This window comes from Calidris pugnax, unplaced genomic scaffold, assembly GCF_001431845.1.
Source record: "Calidris pugnax isolate Ruff unplaced genomic scaffold, ASM143184v1 scaffold11, whole genome shotgun sequence".
Lineage (NCBI taxonomy): Eukaryota > Metazoa > Chordata > Aves > Charadriiformes > Scolopacidae > Calidris > Calidris pugnax.
The window spans coordinates 4,271,502-4,291,866 of NW_015090803.1; the positions used below are offsets into that span (position 1 = coordinate 4,271,502).

Sequence of the window (20,365 nt, forward strand, 5' to 3'; positions counted from 1 at the left end):
CGGCCTCCCGGAGCCAGGTGAAGGAAAAGAGGAAGAGGACACACACACGGCAGGTGGAGAACAAAAGTAGATCAGCTTTTGCTATTGATAACATCTATAATAAAATTCCTTGGCCTATTTCCCCCCCCCCCCCCCCCCCCCCCCCCTTTTTTTTTTTTAACTAAACTTGATTTGACATCTGATTTTATTAAAACAAAAGCTAAAATTGAACACTAGTGCCTGAGGCAATTCTGAGTTTCTCAAGCAGTGGACTTATTCTTTTAACACGTTTTGTTTCAGAATATCCCAATCTGCCCATGGTACATTAACTGCACACAGTTCATTGCAGTGGCATGTAGTCTATAGAGTATCTTGCAGGCCTTTCCTAAAGCATCATTTTTTTTTACTCACTTATAGGCTGAGGAACATTCAACATCTGACTTAAAGGTTATGTGTAAGGCCTTATCTGCATGAAAAGAGAGTGGCATCTACGTGTAACAAGAAACTATATGCAACCAGCTGGCTCATGAAGTCTGCTATGCTTAGGATGTAACCTTGATGTCTGGTTTGTCAGAGCAAATCAGGACTCATGTGAGGCTAAAATACCCCTTCTAGATTTATAGCTTTCTAAGAGCAGTGATTTATTAATTTATAAAATAAATTTAATAGCTGGTGAAGTTTCTGTTGGCTGGAAAAGGGAAAACATAACCCCCATTTTTAAAAAGGGGAAAAAGGAAGACGGGGGGGAAACTACAGGCCAGCCAGTCTCATCTTTGTGTCTGGCAAGATCATGGAGCATTTGCCCCTGAAAAGTGGGATTGAGTGCACCCTCAGCAAGTTTGCTGACACAAGCTGTGTGGTCAACAAGCTGGAGGTAAGGGATGCCATCCGGAGGGACCTGGACAGGCTTCAGAGGTGGGCCTGTGCAAACCTCATGAGGTTCAGCAAGGCCAAGTGCAAGGCCCTCCATGTGGGTCAGGGCAATCGCAGGTGCAAATACAGGCTGGACGGAGAATGGCTGGAGAACAGCCCTGAGGAGAAGGACTTAGGAGTGTTGGTGGACGAAAAGCTCAACGTGAGCCGGCAATGTATGCTGGCAGCCCAGAAAGCCAACCACATTTTGTGCTGCATCAAAAGAATCATGGCCAGCAGGTCCAGGGAGGTGATTCTACCCCTCTACTCTGCTCTGGTGAGGCCCCACGTGGAGTCCTGCGTCCAGCTCTGGAGTCCTCACACAGGAAGGACATGGACCTGTTGGAACAAGTCCAGCGGAGGGTCACGAAGAATATCAGAGGGCTGGAACACTTCTCCTATGAGGACAGGCTGAGAGAGTTGGGGTTGTTCATCCTGGAGAAGAGCAGGCTCCAGGGAGACATTATAGCAGCCTTCCAGTATCTGAAGGGGACCTGCAAGAAAGCTGGAGAGGGACTTTTTACAAGGGCCTTCCTTTTAGAAAAGAAGGTAGATTTAGACGACATATAAGGAAGAATTTTTTTACAGTGAGGGTGATGAGGCACTGCAACAGATTGCCCAGAGAGGTGGCAGATGCCCCATACCTGGAATTGCTCATGGCCAGGCTGGATGGGTCTTTGAGCAACCTGGTTGAGTGGGAGGTGTCCCTGCCCATGGCAGGGGGGTGGGAACTAGATGATCTTAAAGGTCTCTTCCAACCTAAACCATTCTATGATCAGGGTGGGTTAGTGTCATTGCAGTGACAAACAGCTGAAGATTTACATTTACTGTTGGAGCATAAAAATGTTTTAAAATCTCAAAGACCAATGGAAGAGACCTCCTTTGAACTCTCTATTGAAGACTTTAAGCACAATAAAGTATGATTTGTGCTTTTCTTTTGCAAATATAGTTGAAAGATGTGTACTTTTTCAACCAAAAGAAGTACAGGAGGAAAAAGTATACAAAATCAGTTTTGCTTTATAGAGAAGTGAAATGTAAATTACCTCCCACAGGAAGCTTCTATCAAAATAGACATTTTAAATTGTGTTAAGATGCACATAAGGACCTTAAAGAGCCTGTTGAAGTTGATCTACACACATTGAATGCAGGTCTTAGATTCTTGAAGTTCCATTACTTTCAGCTGGATTGACTCATTACAGCCAATGTGAAATCTAGTCTAACATTCTGTGAGTTTCATCTGTAGAAAAATGTCTGAATACTAGCACTTTGATCAGGGAAGCAAATCTAGTATTACCTGTATTAGGCTTGTGATTATGATGTTTACCTTCAAGGTTAGAGAACTGAGTAATATGATACGCCAAGCCTAACTGCAAACTACGGAGCATTACTAAATTATGCCATGAAATCAAGTCTTGTACTGCTGTTTAGCACCATGCTAGTAAATATCAATGTTTCTTTTTGCAGTGTAGCTGCTTTTTTCAATAATGGTACTGCTGATTAGGTAATTTTTACAGCAGGTGTAAACATCTGTTTCTTTGTTTCATGTAGCTTCCTCCAGCTTTGCAATGCAACTTGAAAAGGAGAATCATTGAGAGATTTAAGAAGTCCCTCTTCAGCCAGCAGAGCAATCCTTGTAATCTGAAATCAGAAATGAAAAAGGTGCAGTACACCAATTACTACCTGTGGTCTATGCTAAACAATTCCTGTATTTCAGCCATAACATTTGCTAATTGTATATTGAGTTGATTCTTTCAGGAAAGGATGCCCAAAAATATGGTAAGAAAATGGAAATGTTTGTTATAAAATTAACCTAATTTTTAAATGCCTAGAAATAAAGGTACCTATTTATTTATTTATAAATTTATAAATGTTATCAACTGTAAAATTGTGTTAGCTTCAAACTTATTGGATTTAAACCTGAAGAAAAGGGAAGAAATACACTATTTAAAAATTAAATGTTAGTTAATTGAAGATGTTTGAAACACTAAATGCAATTCTGGGCATTTCTACCTTGAAGGAAATAGTTAATAGAAAGCAATAACAAACCCCTCAGTTAGAAGGATGGAGAATTGATAAGCATCCATGAATAAATGGTACATATTTTACGAAAAATCATTACTATAAATACAATGTGTATGGATATCATTTGGAGGTAAGAAAAATATAAATAGGGAAAATAACTAGGTTGAAGTCTTCCAACAAGTGTTGTTATAAGATTGTGTAACTTCTGCAAATAAAATTAAGAAATCATGCGTTCTTAACTATGCTGAATTAGAAATCCTATTATAATTATAATTATAATAACAGACAAAAAGATTCTGTCACTGATTGGTGATTGGATAGAGGTCTTCCAATAACAGATATTCTTCTGTTTCTGTAAGTGTAAAAGTGTTAACATGCTGCAGAAATGCATAACTGGAGTTCCTTTCCTGCCCACAAAGATATTTTCATGTCAGAGTTGTTCCCAATTTTTTTTTTCCCCTTCCCCAGCTGCTGCAAGGTTCTCCTGAACTGATTGATCCAAACTTCTTCACAGCAGATTGGCACGTGGTACTTCTCTCTTCAGGTGGAAATATGTTGCTTCCAGATGACAGGAAAGGTAAAGAAAGCAACAAAACCTCTGTAGTGGCATCTGTATAAAAGAATATAAAGTGTATGGTACCAAAGCAGAGAGTAAAATTATGTTGACTACTGATTTTCATTACCATTTTTGTTTGTTTGAGTTGTACATTTGTTTAATTCCTGGTAAGATATGCAGTTTACAACTGATGGAACATTGTACTAATTTAAGAGAGTATACTTTGAAATGACAAAGAAATATCTAAGGTGCAAATAACACATGGTTCATCCATGAAAAGAAATAGAAATGTTTTAATGGAAAATCTCCTACTTAGGATTTACCTGTCCTTACATGTGATTGTTAAACAAACTCTTTTTAAACTCTACATTGTTCTTCTGTTATATTTGAAAAGTTATACTGGGATGATTTAATTACCCAGCTACATAAAACCATACAAACTTGAGGAATGAAACTCTTCATGCTATACCACATCCATATAATGTAAAACATATATATATATACACACACACTTTAGAAAATCAATAGTGTCAAATATACTTTGGACTACTGATACTCAGCGTGACAAATTGTGAACTCCATCTTTAATCAAACCTACCATCACTGGAATCGTAAAGGGTGAGGAACTACAATTCCCACTTCAGAGACTTGTTTCATCACATACATCTTTGTGCAATGGACATAAGGGAAACGAGCAGCCTGTGTTTTGGTACTTGTGCCATTTCCATTCTTCTAAATACAGGAAAAGCTATGTTGCAACCCATGGACTAGAGGACATGGTGACGTTAAAAATTATGGTGCCAGAAAAAAGGGTGAGAAACTTTGATTTTGCTGGCCTTTATGTTGAAACTAGTGTATCAGTTCCACAGCCTATTGCAAAACCCCCAAATTATACTAGGTGTCAAGGATGATATGAGTAGGAAATATGTCCCTAACAATCACTTTAAATATGAGCTTTATTTTGTTCCCAGAGACAACAATGGAATTTGTCCAGATGTTCAGTATCTCTAATATTTGCATCTCTTAACCTGCACAGAATACATTTGTCTTCACAAATTGCTGCTGGCTGTGTGCCCTTTCCACTATACATTGTAAGTGGAGAAGAATAAGAAAGTTGCATTGCTGTTTTCTGTTCTGTTAAATATTTGAAATATTTTCCATCAATCAGAACCCTTTCATAACATCATAATATTGTATGTCTCAAATGTTCACGTCATGCTGCAAGTTGCCTCCCACCTTTACAGGGGGTCATTGTGATCAGTGGAATAAGCTGCTAATAACAAGCATCTCTTTTATTATTGTATTTGTAGTGGAGTTGCGAAGAAATTGATGAGGGAGCATAAACCCCAAATTCAGTAGAATAACATTACTTGCCTTTTATTTTAAGGTATTGTTGGCAATTCTGACATAGCAGAAGGGATGACATATGAACAGTTGCAGGTAAGCTATAAATGTACCAATGTGTATTAATTTATTACGTTAAATAAAGATAATTTACTAAAATTAATTCCTTCTATCCTATAGACTCTAATTGAAGAGGTTCTAGAGGAAAGTGGTTATTACAATTTCTCTTCTAACGGGTGAGTCTGTTCAGTTTAAAAACAAAAAGTTAATTATGATGTGCTAACACCAAATGTATAATCTGCCTGTTTACTTGACTGCCTTTTCACTTTAAACTTAGTGCAGTACATGGTTTATTATAATGCATGGATGCATGGACTGAGGAAATATAGGTGGGACATATTAGCTAATCTAAGCAGGTAGTATTGGCCACATCTGTTTTATTCACTCAGATGATAGAGTGGTACAAATTTGGCAGCAAATCCTCATATTTTTCCCATATAAAACCAGAGCTGATAAAAAAATTAATTTACATAGAAGTATATTTTAATAAAATACTACACTATTACAGGGTTGGAAGGATGAAGCTGACATATTTAGTGAAATGTTTGAGTACAGCACAAAAAGCAGAGTAAGATGTTGCTAGCACAAAAATGCAGGGGGTAAAAAAAAATAATGGAACAGTCTTTGAAACCAGGCAAATGCCTTGTCTTGGAGATGATGTGTCTTTCCTGCAGGAAACCTTTGAGGAACACAAGGAAGAAAATTTATGAAAAATATCATTATAGTCAACAGCATCAGCTTAGCATTTCTCATTCTTTTTACCTGCTAGCCTGTTATTTACCATCTCAGATATTCTTTAATGCAAAAAAAGCTTTACTACTTCCATCAAATAAGTCTATTCCTTGTCTTTGCAGTAATCAACATTTTAAAGTCTGTGAGACTGCAGTTAGGTTTTCTAAAACAAATTACCAAATATTACCCCTTCTTCCTCCCACCGCCCAGATATTAAGAGGTTTTAAGAATATATAGTTCCTGGTGCCACAGTGGTATTTTTCAGTTATCTATTATCTCTGCAAACTTTTCTGTATGGATTGACTGTAGCTTGAAAAGTTTTAAATGTTAGCCTGAATATTTTATAGGCTACTCATTAAATTGGAATTCCAGCTTACAAGTGTCTTGCAGCTGCCAGCTGTAAGTATTGAAAAATCATGATTCAGCACTCCCAAAATAAAATAATAATTCACTCTTTAAACCTTCAGGGTATACTTGAATCATGTTTACAAATCATTTTGCAGCCATGAGCTCTGACAAATTTGTTTATAAGTGTTTTCAAGTATTTTAAATTTTTGTCCTAATCACAAACTCCCAAGATTTGGCGCTGTAGAAAAAATATCACACAACATATTGGGGAAAAAAAAGAGAAAAGAAAAAGGCTTTCATTTTTAACATCAAAATCTAGCAAGTCTTTTTATAAATGTACAAATGTGTTGTAGTTGCATAGGCATTTATGTCACACAGACTGGCAAAAAGCATCTTACTGCAATTAACTGTAATGAAGCAGGTGTGTGCTGAATATAGACTTGAGTATTTTACAAAAACTACTATAAAAATAAGACATCCATTAATGGAAATTGTAGAACCATAGGATATCTCAAGTTGAAGGGACCCATAAGGGTCATCGACTCCAACACCCTGACCTTGTAGGACTACCTAAAGCTTAACAATATGACTAAGAGCATCATCCAAACACTCCTTGAACTCTGACAGACTTGGTGGCATGATCTTCCCTGGGGAGCCTGTCCCAGTGACCGGCCACCCTCTTGGTGAAGAACTTTTTCCTAATGTCCAATCTGAACTCCCCCTAGCACAGCTTCATTCCATTTCCTGGTTGCTGTAAATGGAATCACTGAAATGTAAGGGATGCTTAAAGATTGCATGCAAATATGCTAGTTCTTTCAACGTGTAACATAAGAATGCCACAGAAATGCACAACAGACTAACAGCAGGGAAATAATTAACATTCTGTTTTTCCTGTTTTATTCAGGACTGCTTACTTTTCTGCTGTGCTGGAATTCCCTAAAGAGTGGTTGTTCTATAGAATCTTAAGTTATTTTTCTACATTTTTGGAAATGTAAAACTTCAGGGAATATTCCTTGTAGCCACACAGGATGCTAGTGTAGTATAAGGTGTTCTTCTCTTTACAATGTTTATCCTGCAGAAGGAAACAGAGTGAAAAAAGCAAGCAGTACATTTCCATACATACATAAAGTCTAGAGAAGGCCAGTAGATCCTCAGCATCCTTCTTGACATTAGTGGATGTGCTATGTATTAGATTTTCCAAGGAGCACAGAAAAATTAGAAGTCACATTTTGCTTTCCCTGAATCATGCGACTTCTTCAGAAGCGCTGATGTTATCTACAGTCAGTGGTGATTTGTGCTTTGTTCAAGGGACTTGTAGCAAAGAGAAAATTGATTTTGGAGTGGGTGAAAGGAATGGAGTGAAATCTCCTTATAGGTATAAGTCTCCTTAGAAGTTTTGAAGCATGTTGTCCAGATTTGGTTTGGGTTTTTTTCCCTTTTGGTTTGAATTGTTAATGTGTGCATGGTAACAGCAATTGTTGCAGACTTTGACTCTCTCCACTGAGTGTGTTGCACTAGCATGCCCTGGCTTTAGCTGGCAAATATGAAACAACCACACTGCAACCCAATTGCTCGTCTGTAACCAGCAATGTGAGTTTTCACCATGCTTTTGAATCCTATTAGCTGTTGTGATGCATAATTATGTTTAGTTCCCCTGTCTCTATCACATTACTTCTTTTCCAGACAAGGTTCTACTCCCAAATAACTTACTGTTTTTCCCTTTCTTCCAGAAAATTGACAGACCATGCTTTGGCCTTGGCTGTCAAAAAACATGTCTCTACTTCCAGAGGACTTGCCATGTTTTCTAAACTATGCTCTGCTCAATGTCGTTCAGAGCTTTCAGAACTTAGGCTTTTTTTTTTTTTTTTGCTTCTCACACTCTCTCCAAATAGCCAATAGTCCAGTTTCGATAGCTGTCCAGTATTGAATGATTAATTTTGCAAGCAGACATGCATCATTAGGTTTCGCTTCAAGCTCTCCAAACAGCTTAAGCAAGCCAGAAGGACAAATCAGTCTCCCAAGCTGCACTGCAAAGTCACTTATCTGTGTCCACCATTATCTGGTTTTATTCTACCATGCAGAACTGGGTTTGCAGCTCTCAGAGCAACATCCTATCGGCTGTTTTGCCTAAAACTGTTTTGAGCCTTGGTCTACTTCCTCTCTTTTATGCATATTGAAGCACTTCAGAAGCAACTGCAAATTTTCCAGCAGAAACTTGGTACATCCTGTAGCTTTCCTGGGATCCCCTTCTTAGAAAATTGTTCACAGAAAAGCTTTAGAAAAAAGTACTAGGAGTAATGAATATCTGTACCTTGTTTGCTTTAGCAGTAACTATTAGGCAATAGATGTATTTTTTTAACTTTCTTAGCTTATTTTAAAAGGTTTTAGTTTAGAGTAAGCTTTTCAGTTTCTAAGCTGGGAAGTCGTAATAATGCAGCATGTGTGGGGCTCTCACAGTGGAAACAGAATGATAGCATTTCTAGGGGGAAGCGAATTGCTTTCACTTCTGCCTGTAATAAGTTTCTAGCTCTTCTAATAGAAATGTGAAAAAAAAGAACTCCAAAAGCTCAGAAGTTCTCAGAAGGCACATCAGAACACCAGAAACTTAATTTGTGAAGTTTTAAAGATGTTTCTTCATTTTAGGGCCAAATTTCATCCTGATATCTGACCAAGTTGACTTGACAGTATCAGTTCCATATGTTGTGATGCTACAAGGTGAATTCTCTTTTGGAACAAAGAATTCCACAGGTGTTATGCAACAGCATGGGACATGTGTGCTATTGCTAAAAGGACTACTAAATACAGAATAAATAGCTAGAGAGTGTGTAGCATAATAATGCAATCTCATACCTCATTGTGGAACACACTGTATAGAGAAAACATTCAGAAAATATTTTTTATTTATTTTCTGCTTTGGGAGGATTTGTGTGCATCGTCTTTCTTTCCCATCACTGTTGCCCCTTGCTATGCCCCTCAAAATTCCAGGAATATATGATGGGAAACCAAACCTTAAGTGAACTGTACATAAGAATTGTAGTAGGATGAATAAACTGCATAAAGGGTTAAAAATGATTAAAGCAACTTGATTGGGTGATGAGAGAAACATGAATTCTTTAGAAATTGAGACAGCTTCATAAGAGAAATGTCATGCTTTTTTTTTTTTCCCCCACCATTTTCATTATAATAGTAATTACTATCTCAATACCAGTCATTTCATGAGGATTAATGACCAGCTGAGGATAATGACCCTCAGCTTTATCTTGAATAATCAACTTGTGCCCATTTATCACTAATCTCCTGAAATTACGCAGGACTCCAGTTGTATTACTTATTTATACAGAAATTTGGTAAACATGCATAAAAAAAACCCTGTAATGTTTCAAAATTATTCTATTCACATCCATTGTGCCACTCATTCTTTTTTTCTCCTTCTGATTTAATATTATACTGCACAAGAGGCAAGCTCCATGTTTGGGAGCCTATTTATGAATAAGACAATGAATACTGGTTTCAAAATTTCATCATGCTTTTTTTATATTGAAGTATACATGTAATACCCGGAATGATGCAGAAATCTATTTTTAATAAACTGCATTAAGAGACTTAATCCAAGCAGAAACTCAGATATATGAAAAAAGATTTGTTATAAGTAAACAAAAATAGCAATGGTCAGAGACAAGAGTTGTGTTCAGCTGAGTGCTGTAGCTCTGCCATGGTTTAACCCCAGTAGGCAGCTGAGCCCCACACAGCCGCTCACTCACTCCCCCAAATTAGGTGGGGGAGAGAATAGGTAGGGTAAAAGTGGGAAATCTCATGGCTTGAGTTTAATAGGTAAAGCAAAAGCTGTATGTGCAAGCAAAGCAAAATAAGGAATTTGTTTGCTGCTTTGAATCAGCAGGCAGAGGCATAGCCATTTACAGGAAAGCAGGCCTTCATCGTGCCTAATGGTTACTTAGGAGGACAAGTGCCATAACTCTGAACATCCTCCCCTGCCCTTCCTTCTTCTTTCCCCCAGCTTTTATTGCTGAGCATGACATCATATGATGGGGAATATCCCTTTGGTCAGTCGGGGTCAGCTGCCCCAGGTGTGTCCCCTCCCAGCTTCTTGTGCATCCCCAGCCTTCTCATACTGGTGGGCCGGTGCGAGACACAAAAAAAAGGCCTTGATGCTGTAAAAACATTGTTCAGCAATAACTAAAACATTGGTGTGTTATCAACACCATTTTCATCACTAATCCAAAACGTAGCCCCATACTAGCTACTATAAAAAAATTTAACTCTATTGCAGTCAAAACCAGTACAAGCTCATATGACCAGAGGTCTGTTTATGAGAGAAATGTTTCAACACTAGTTTTGTAGGAAAAAAAATGGTTGCAATGCAAGTAAGAAAAGAAGGAAACAATTTTCATAATCAAATGCATATATTGATATGTTTTCACTTATAATTTTCATAACTTTGTTCAATGTAATCTTTTCAATTGTTATTTAAGTTTTAGAACTAGAGAAACAATCATTTGTGTAGTTAGAGCTATTTTATGAAGAGGAAAACTGTCAAGTCTGGCTCTAATGATAGCTATACATTTTTAACTGCTCAAAGAATAGCTCAAGGTATTATTCACAGAAGGATAATATAGTTCAGGAATGACAGCAAATTCTGAATTTTGCCTGTTTCAGGCAGCCCTCATTTGTATTGGGTCTATGATCCAGTCATCTTATCATTCAAAAATAGAAATACATTAATGGAGCTTTTTCTATCTGCAAATTCTTACCATGTTATCTATGTATTCTTCAGCATTAATGCACCTCTTTTAGCTTAGTTAATGTTTTTTAATGTTCTAGAACATATCAAACTAGACAGTAGTTGAAAGTAACAGCGCCTACATTCCTGGAATTTAAAGAGGATTTTTTGACTCTAGTGATATCTGGGTGATTTAAGAGATTTTGCTACTTTTTATTCCGTTCTGGCACCACTTCCTGCTAATGTTGCCTGGCGTTTTCGTTAATTGTTTTCTTCTTCCAAATAGTTGTCCGTGTTGATTCTTACTTCTTGCATCTCACACATTCCAAAAAAGGTTGTTTTGGCCAGCAATGTTTCTTACAGTTATACCAGCATTCAGTTGATTCTTACTTTTCCTCAAGGAGGTTAAAAAGGCTGCTAAAGCTCAGCAGGTTTTGCTTTGGGTTTTTTTTTTTTCCTTCTAAACATTCACGGCTGCAAGAGTCTTTGATCTATGCACCTGTTCTGAAGGCTATCAGCTGAGGGTCTGTATGGCGCTGTAAGTATGCCGCCTTATTCCCACAGACACACGTTCACCACACCTTTTGAATTAGCTGTCCTTCCACTAAGAGGCAGTATTGGCCTAGCTTTCCCAAGTCACAGATTCTACAGGAATTAGAAAAAGGAGAAACAACATGAAAACATGGGGTAGCAATTGATCCTAGTTTCAATTTAATCCAACTCCTAGGGTAAGGCAGTGACTTAATCCCTGTCACATTGATGAGTACAGAGTATTCCAATGACAACGAAACGTTTGGCCAAGACATGGATTAAAGGCACTTGCTGGATAGAGTTTACCAATGCACATGGTAATACTTGCACTGCACCTTCTCATGCTTGCTAGAGCCATAATTTTTACCAAGTTGTTACAGCCACACCAATATTGGCTGTACTCAGAAGATACATGTGCCAGACTTCCTGTTTATTGTACAGTGGAGCTCTAGAGAAATAAAGACTTCTAAAGTAGGAAAATGTATGCTTTGGATCCTGGGGTATTAGCAGTTGTGGGTGTGAAAATCAGATGGCCAGGTATGAAAAACTTACTGCTGACTGGATTTTTAGATAATTGTGGGAATGTTCTGATCACTTCAGAGAGGCCAGTAATCTAATGACACAGAAAAAAAATTTGCATTTTTCTGGTATGAAAATACCATAACAAAACACTGTTCCTGCTTTGGTTAGTAAGTCAGCCCTATTTTTATTTCATGGTTTTTTCCCCCTGTGAATTAGAATGATAGGAACTGTAGCAGAAACTGTTTTTTGTTCTAGCAGTTAGCCAGCATCAGGACTACTGGATTTGGCTAGTATCAGGGCTGCTAGGTATAAAAGACTTACATGTAGAACCTGGCTGTAATTTATGACATTGTATTGTGCCGAAGAGAGAAGTAATCCAGGGATCCATCTGGTGCAAGCACCAAAATAATCTGATCATGTGGTAGGAATGTCATTGACGCAAAACCTCTCCCCTCACTAAGCTGAAGATTCTCTTTAGCAATGAGAAGTGTGGAAAGGTGCATTTCACCTCTTGATGGAAAAAATGAAGGAGCATCTGGCCTGACTGGTAGGTACAGGGTCATTGATACATCTCAGTGATGAATGCACAAAATTAAGAGGTCTCCAGGCAGTGGAGATGCTTGAAGTCCATGCTGCCTGTAGAAAAAGTGCATGTTTATGAAGCTGTCTGTCAGCATTTGGACTGTGGAACGACTGTTTTCAACACTAGGCAGATGGCTCTGATCCCTTGCAGAGATCACATGCCCTGAGCTCTCAGACACTCTTATATGAGCTTCCCATCTTTGAGTAGAAGCATCTGTCGTCACAGACTTGTTTGGCTGAGATAAGATGGGTTTACTCTTGCAGTTCTTTCTACCAGTTTAAGGAAAAGATTTACTTTGACTTCTGTGTGTCTGAGATGTCTGCTTGGCAGAGTTCTTGTGTAGAGCATAGATAAAGTCTGTCAAATAACATCAAATAAGAAGGCACCTTCCTACTCACAGTGGTTCATAAAGCTTGCTGTAGTCTGGAATCATTCTTGTGCTAGCAGACCTATATCTTATACAGCTGCTGTGAACTAAACACTTTGAGTTGAAGAGGAATTTTTCTTCTTTTGTTTGAATGTTTAGTGGTTTGGTCCAGCTAGGGCAGTTTAGCTGAGCAGAATGTGTTACCTTTCCATGTCACAGCAAGATGCTGTTGAAAGGAGTTTTGAGAACTCTTAGGCTAAGTGAAAGACAATCTGAAAGTTTTTGAAGAAATGGAAGACAAGATTGGCCTCAGTGTACAGAAATCAGGGCCATACAAAGACAAATTATTTTTAACTGTCTCAAGATATCCTTTGTGACTGCAGCTAGGAGAGGAATCTCACATTGTTACATAGCTGGTTGATTTGATATTCTAGGATGTCAGTATAGTACTAAGAGGCACAGCGTTCCTGTAAATGCTGTAGTTGTGCCCCTCCTCCTTGAAGACTGTCTTTTTGCCAGCAAAACTTCCATTTACTGATAAAAAAGTCAGATCTTCATATTTTTCATATGGTACTCCGTAAAGATAACTCTTAGGCCTCATCAAATTATCAGCCCCAGTTTTGAAAGTTAGTTTGAAACCTTTAACTTAAGACCAATCATCTGAAAAATATGTAAAAAGAAGGAATAACTGTTTGTCTTACTGGGATTTTGTATCTGTAAAACACCTTGATCTCCTGAGTTTTCCGTGTTTCTATTGACTCCTGTGGTTCTAGAAATCTGTGCCGTGGACGGAACCAAAAGACTTTAGCCTTTACAGCATTGGATAAAGGCATTGAAAATACAAAGCTTTGCCCTGCATTGCTAGCCCATATTGAAAAAAAAATCTAGTGTTGTTTTCTTTATTAACTTGTGTGTTAGAAAGAGGATTTCATTTGGCCAAGAAAGGATCTTTTTTTTGGTCACAGATATGACTTTGACCCTTCTCTTAGAAATTCATGCGAATGTAACCAAGTTATAATTTTGAAAAATCACAGTAGGTGTATAATTAATAGTAGCCTTAATGGAGCACTGAAATATCGTCAGATCAAGTCTAGACATCAGAACAGAAAGTGAGTCTGTCTGATCATCTTAAGGTAATGCCTGGGCAAAGCACTGGTAGGTAGCAACTGATAAGTTAGAGGCTAGGAAGCGAACAGTAGTATATGTAGATGTAATACAGAGCCAAGAACAGCAGGACACAGAAAGTAGGAGTTCTGGAAAGGAGATTGGTATGAGGAGAAGGAAGAACCACCAGTAGCTGGGACTGACTGGGTAAAGAGAATGGTTCGCAGTAAGGGCAGAAGGTAGGAAGAGTAGGCACACAGAATAGGAATCAAACTCAAAAGCTCAGACAGAAGGGATCCCGTGGCAGCTGGAGCACTTGAGTGCACTCTATTCTTTTTTATATTGTGAGAAAAGGGGGTATGTCATTATCATCTGGTGCTGGTCCTCACAGAAGGATATCTACCCGTATCTGCTACAAGCTATTTATTAACTTAAATAGCAGAATCTGTGCAGTGCAGATAATGTTTTCAAAGAACTGAATTGGTGATATCACATAATGAAATTCCAAGAGAGGAGTCAATTTATGATGTAAAAATTGGGAAATAACATATACAAAACTTTACATTAAATATTCTTAACTGTATTGTGATTCAAAAAAGACAGAAAGTACTCTTCATATCAATCATGGTAAATATTTTAATTGTTTCATTATAGCCAACATGTTGTCACCAAGGGCAAATCATGTCTGACTAATTTAGTGGACTTTTACGATTGAGTGACTCTGTCAGTGGACAAAGGAAGTACTGTGGATGCAATCTACCTGGACTTCTGTAAAGCCTGACAACATTCTTACCTCTTAATTTGAGAGATATGGGTTTGATGGATGGACTGTTAGATGAATAAGTAATTAAGTGGGTGGCCACATATAAAGAGTTACAGTTAATGGCTCAATGTCCAAGTGGAAAGCAGTAATAAGTGGTGTCCATCATGGGTCTGTACTGGGACCAACGGTATTTATTACCTTCATCAGTGACAGACAGTGGGATTGAGTGCATCACCAGCCAGTTTGCAGATGACACCAAACTGTGTGATGCAGTTGAGGGAACGGATGCCACCCAGAGGACCTTGACAGGCTTGAGGATGGCGCCCATGTAAACATCATGAAGTTCAACAAGGCCAAGTGTAAGGTCTGAGGGAGGGACTGAGAAGAACCTGGTGATATAAAACCGACAGAAGCAGCTTCATCACTTTCTGTTCTAATTTGCAATGTAGCAGGCTAACAAGGAATTAGAAAAGGAGAAAGAAGTGGTGTTACAGACTTTCTTTCTACTAGTTCTCCACAGTGCTAAAGTCTCTGGAGATGTTAAACCAGCAACATATCTTAAAGCTGGCCACAAATACATTATGTTGCATTCAGGCCTCATTGATTAGCTGTGGGAGACCTTTGCACCATGCTGCTCTAATTCTATTTGTGTGTAGTGCAGACTAGTCCATAAATTTTGAGTCAGAGGATCATTAGATGAACTAATTCCCTGTGTGTAGCATAAATGATAGAATTTCATGCAGAGATTTCTGCACCAAACTCTTGTAAAACCTGAACTAAACCATTTCTTTTGATAGACTTCTGAGGTTCCTTGGCTTCCCCATCATCAGCTTTCTGCTGATTGCGTCCAGCTCTGGAGTCCTCAGCACAGGAAAGACACTGACCTGTTGGAGTGGGTCCAGAGGACAAAAAAAAATATCAGAGGGCTGGAGCACCTCTCTCTATGAGGACAGGCTGAGACAGTTGAAGTTGTTCAGCCTGAAAAGAGAAGGCTCTGGGGAGACCTTATTGTGGCCTTTAAGTACTTGAAGGGGGCTTCTAAGAAAGATGGGGACAAACTTTAAATGGGGCCTGTTGCAATAAGATAAGGGGCAATGGCTTTAAAATAAAGTTTAGACTACATATAAAGAAGAAATCTTTTACAGTGAGGGTGGTGAAACACTGGAACAGATTGCCTAGAGAGGTGGTAGATGCCCCGTTCCTGGAAGCATTCAAGGTCGGGTTGGACCAGGCTCTGAGCAACCTGATCTAGTTGAAGATGTCCTTGCTTATTGAAGGGGGTGTTGGACTAGATGGCCTTTAAAAGTCCTTTCTAACCCAAACTATTCTATTCTATGATAGCACTAAGTTTGATTCCATACCTGGTGGCTATGGACAGTGGGGAATTCTTACTTCCAACACATACTGACTACCGATTTCCCCCCCTGCCAGGTATCTCTACTGTCCAAGGGGAACAAAGAACTATCCAGCAAAAGAAGAGAACTTGTAATTCTGAACAAAGGGTTCAGAGTTGTTCCTGATGAAGTCAACCTGCCTATACTTCAGCTAAGGCTGTCTGATTACCAAAGGGACAAGCTTTGCTCCTTAGATAGCATTCAGATGGAATACCAGTGTGGGACAGCTTCAAGAGACCACACATGATATTTCAGGATGATGCTGTTAACTTTAGCTTTGTTTACAGCTTAAGCACTTTAAAAGAAACATTGGGAAAGATGCTTCCAGGTTTATACATTAGGAGGAAAACACAATTCCCAACAGTACTTCTATTTTTATATACATTTTTAAAAAGAATTGTTGCATACAGGTTTTAAGAATGATAGTTCTAAGCCTGTAACCTGTTTATATTCATGTATGTCTTCTATGGGAAGAAAATGAGCTTTGTAATATGACCAGACAGAAAATATATGTAGGTTCTCTGTACCAGAAACAGACTAAACACCATCAGTATGATTTTAGTGTTTAGAAGGAATTTCTTTACTTACATTTGTATAGTAGCATATTCTAATGCTGGTGTGACGTTACTAGTCATTATTTGCAACTGGCATAGCTTCTGAAACTACTATTATTTTAGAAACAGCTGAGTTTACTGTTATTTCATAATTTCTGTATGTCTATCTTTAGGTACACATTGTATAGGTCTGTTTATATAAAATGTGTCATGTACATTTATGTACTTTTTATATACACATTCATTTACTGTTTTACAGACTAAGTAAATTAAATACATACTTTGCTGCTAATCAAAACTGTAGTACTTAAAAACACTTTCAGAATTTCAGTATTTATTAACTCTATATTATATGTAGATAAAAAATGTCTCTGCAGTAGCAGAGAAGATTTTTTTTTTTCTACAGTTTAGTAAGGAATCTTTATTAGGTACAAAGGGTTTTCTCTACAGTTGATACTGTGGCAATCATAACTGTTGAAAGAACTGTGCAGAATGCACCTGGTGATACAGCTCTACTGTCTCCGTTGAAAATTATTAACATTATGGTCATCACATGATTACTCAGAAGTAATTTGATACAGATGTGTGTTGTGTACTCTCTATAGGCTGGCAAAGGTTTCTTTTGTTTTGTTTTTTCCCCAGTGTTTTGTTTGTAAATATAGATAGCTAACTGACATTAATTTCCTAACAATTCAAGAATATTATTTCACCTACAATGTGTTACTTCAGCTTCCTGAATTGTGAAGCAGTAGAGAAAGATCCAATGGGCAGTGTAAAAAAAATATAAAATAATAATAATAATGATAATAAAAATCTATCCTCTTATCACATAGGAAGTCATCAGGTGCTATCTTTGCATCTATACAATGGTGCAGTAGTGATAGCAAAGGTCTGTTAAGGGTCAAGACATTTGATTCTTAAGGTTCCACCAGTAGGTAGCTACAGTTTTCACTAAGAATCACCACAGATGATGCATTTCCTACAATGTTACCGCTAAAAATAATTTCCTCTTCTAGTTCAGGATGCTAGTTTTGCTTTGATAGAATGAAGAAAGGGAACACAATATGGTTAAGTCTGTTGTATTATAAAGTAACTCCACGCTATATGTGGCTGCCCATGGAACTGATTACACTGATGTTTTATCCAAAAAGACTTTGTTTAAATTCAACTTTGACATGTGTTCTTCTCAAATTGCATATGAATTCTCGTAATCATTTTCCATTAAAATAGTGTAAAACCAATCTACACTTAAAGTAGCCTATTTTAATATCTTTTTGCAGAAATATCTTATAAATTGTCAGAGTGCATTGAATGCCTTAGAAATAATTTGGACCTTATTTGAAGCATGTTTTGAAGTATCATTGTTTATATTTTGTCTGGATTTGTGTGATAGGATAGTGTTCATTCATACTTGATGGCATTATTTTTGTTGAGAAATAGAGTATAATTAATTCCTTGTATTGTGCTCTTCTTAATGTATTTTTAGTGCTGCTAACTTTGAAGCAAATTTTATGCTCTTTTTTGTGACTGTGAAAAGTGCTGGTGGCAAGCACAGGAGAGCAGACTTCTCTTCAGTAACTACAAGACAAGGGGGATTGGTGACATGTTGAGCTGCAAACACCAAGGCAAATCAAAGCAAGAAATCAGTGGTATTTTCTGTTTCTTTCTTAATCTTCACTAGGATTTTTTTTTTCTCCTTGGCTGCAACTGAACTGACATGCTGACTGTTGTAGGAAAAAGCTGATGCATTTTACATGCAGGGCAATTAACTGCCACAGAAGATTCATTATCTAAGCTGTTAAGTAATTTATAGCATTAGTGCATAGATGGTGTCCACTGAGATCAGCATCCATTGTGTTTCCCATTGTATGAAGAGTAACAAGAGCCAGTTCTGCCATGAATAATTTCTGTATGGCTAAATTTTTTATAGACAATATAGATGAAGCATATTTAGGGAAATGCAGAGACCAAAAATAAGTTGCCCAATATCACAGAATCACAGAATCACAGAATCTTCTAGGTTGGAAGGGACCTTAAAGATCATCTTGTCCAACCGTCATATCATTCAGCAAATCATCAGCAAACTTGAGAACGGGACCTACATTTCCTGAATACCAGTCCAATGCATAACTGACTGGTATCCTTCAAGGTGTGTATCTTTTTTTCTTACATGCTTGTAATCTTCAATGTAACCTCTGCAAAAATTAGAGAAACAGGCATAGTGGTACTTATCATTTAACTAATTGAAAAAGATTCAGCAAAGCATGGGTACTAACAATGTTGAAACACTGTACCAAACTAAAGTTAACTTTTGATTATTTGTGAGTTAATCTAAACTGTGATTTATGTAGGCTTTTCCTTCGCTTTGCTTGGCTGCAGTGAAATACCTGAGATTATGCAGTATTCTGCCTTCTATTATTCATACTTGCACCTACTTTCTGCAGTCATCTGATTACAAGTACTTTCTCAGGAGAATGCACTGTGTGTGTATTCTGTAGCCTGATTTACATATATTTTGCTCTGTCAGAAACTTTTCCCAGTCTCCTGTCATATCCCTGAATAATCAAATGTTGACATTGCATCAAATCATTAATTCTATTCCATACGGGAATTCCTGTTTACAGTCACAGAATAATGTATTTAAAGACTACTTCTTACAGTCATTGTAACTTGTAGAATTGCTGCCTGATTATTGGTATTTCATGTCAAGAAATTTGACAATAAGTTCATGAACTTGTGGAATTATGTTAATTATAAAAGAAAGGCCAACAACATTTCTTGTTAAAAACAAGAAAGCTTCTAGCATTGACTTCCCCAAACTGAATAATATACACAGTTTTAATATGTATGAATTCTGTTCTGTGTTTAGGAAGAACTGGCGAGTCTGACTGACTGCATTTCAGGACATGTGAAAAGAGGAAACCACTTGAGAATGTTTGGTTTTGACTGTATGAATTCACCCCGCATTTGAATTCTAAAACTTTTCAACTGAAAGTTTCATCATTCCATTTGTCTAGACATACAATAACAATTGGAAAGAAAGGTCTTTTAATTAATTTTGTTTCTTGACTTGCAGGAAGCTAAATCATATGAATGGTCTCTGTTCAATGCTTTCAACAGGAGATGGTGAGAATCGTAATGATAAAACTGGTAATTTTTAAATATTTGACATTTGAGACATTTGATAGCAAAGCTCTATGGTGAACGCTTTTGACCGTTACCGACTCTTGCTACTGAAAAGATCATGTTGAATAAGAGGAAAGAAAGCGGTAGTGGGTAAGATAAGTTAAAAAGTGGTAGTAGGTAAGATAAGTTGCTCTGTGAGCCTACTTAACATTTTCTCATCTTTTCTACCTAGTCCTCAGGCAAAATAGGGATGGAATTTTCCCATAGACTGCCTTCTTCCACAATGTAATATTTATATGCTCTACAAATACATACATAAAATAATTGAAACAATAAATAGTAATTGAAAAAATGTTTATTGACTCAATTTAAAAGGGTGCTTAAAAATTTGCTTCAATTAACAGTATCTGGAATCAAAGGCCTACATTTCTTTAGCTTGATCATGACAATTAGCTCTTTCATTTTTTTCAGACAGGTCATGATACAGTGGAATTATACAAGATGATGAATGTTGGCAGAATATGTCAGTTTGATGTAGTGGGTCTGATGCTCTGGCCTGCAGTTGATGACACAGCATATGCCTGCAGGGTTATGCATCTAAAATCTGTTGTGATTCATTTGTAGTCCAAATGCAGTCCATGAAAATAAATGGGAGACAGTAGTGTACCAAGTAGAAGCAGGACTTTCACCTGTTAGCAGTGTTAGTGTGAAAGGTTGTCCTCTGAAGACC

The 20,365-nt window shown here is 37.5% G+C and overlaps 1 protein-coding gene across 1 annotated transcript in view; it reads left to right on the forward strand.

Annotated features, from left to right (window-relative positions):
* The window catches only part of NEK10 (NIMA-related kinase 10), a 90,285-nt gene extending 73,840 nt beyond the window's left edge, over nucleotides 1–16,445 (forward strand). Inside the window, exons 32-36 of the mRNA XM_014937687.1 lie at nucleotides 2,440–2,550; nucleotides 3,382–3,490; nucleotides 4,857–4,909; nucleotides 4,994–5,049; nucleotides 15,993–16,445. Coding sequence (XP_014793173.1) covers nucleotides 2,440–2,550; nucleotides 3,382–3,490; nucleotides 4,857–4,909; nucleotides 4,994–5,049; nucleotides 15,993–16,050 — 387 coding nt within the window. The 3' untranslated portion in view covers nucleotides 16,051–16,445. The remainder of the gene's footprint in view (nucleotides 1–2,439; nucleotides 2,551–3,381; nucleotides 3,491–4,856; nucleotides 4,910–4,993; nucleotides 5,050–15,992) is intronic.
* The last annotated feature ends 3,920 nt before the right edge of the window (nucleotides 16,446–20,365 follow it).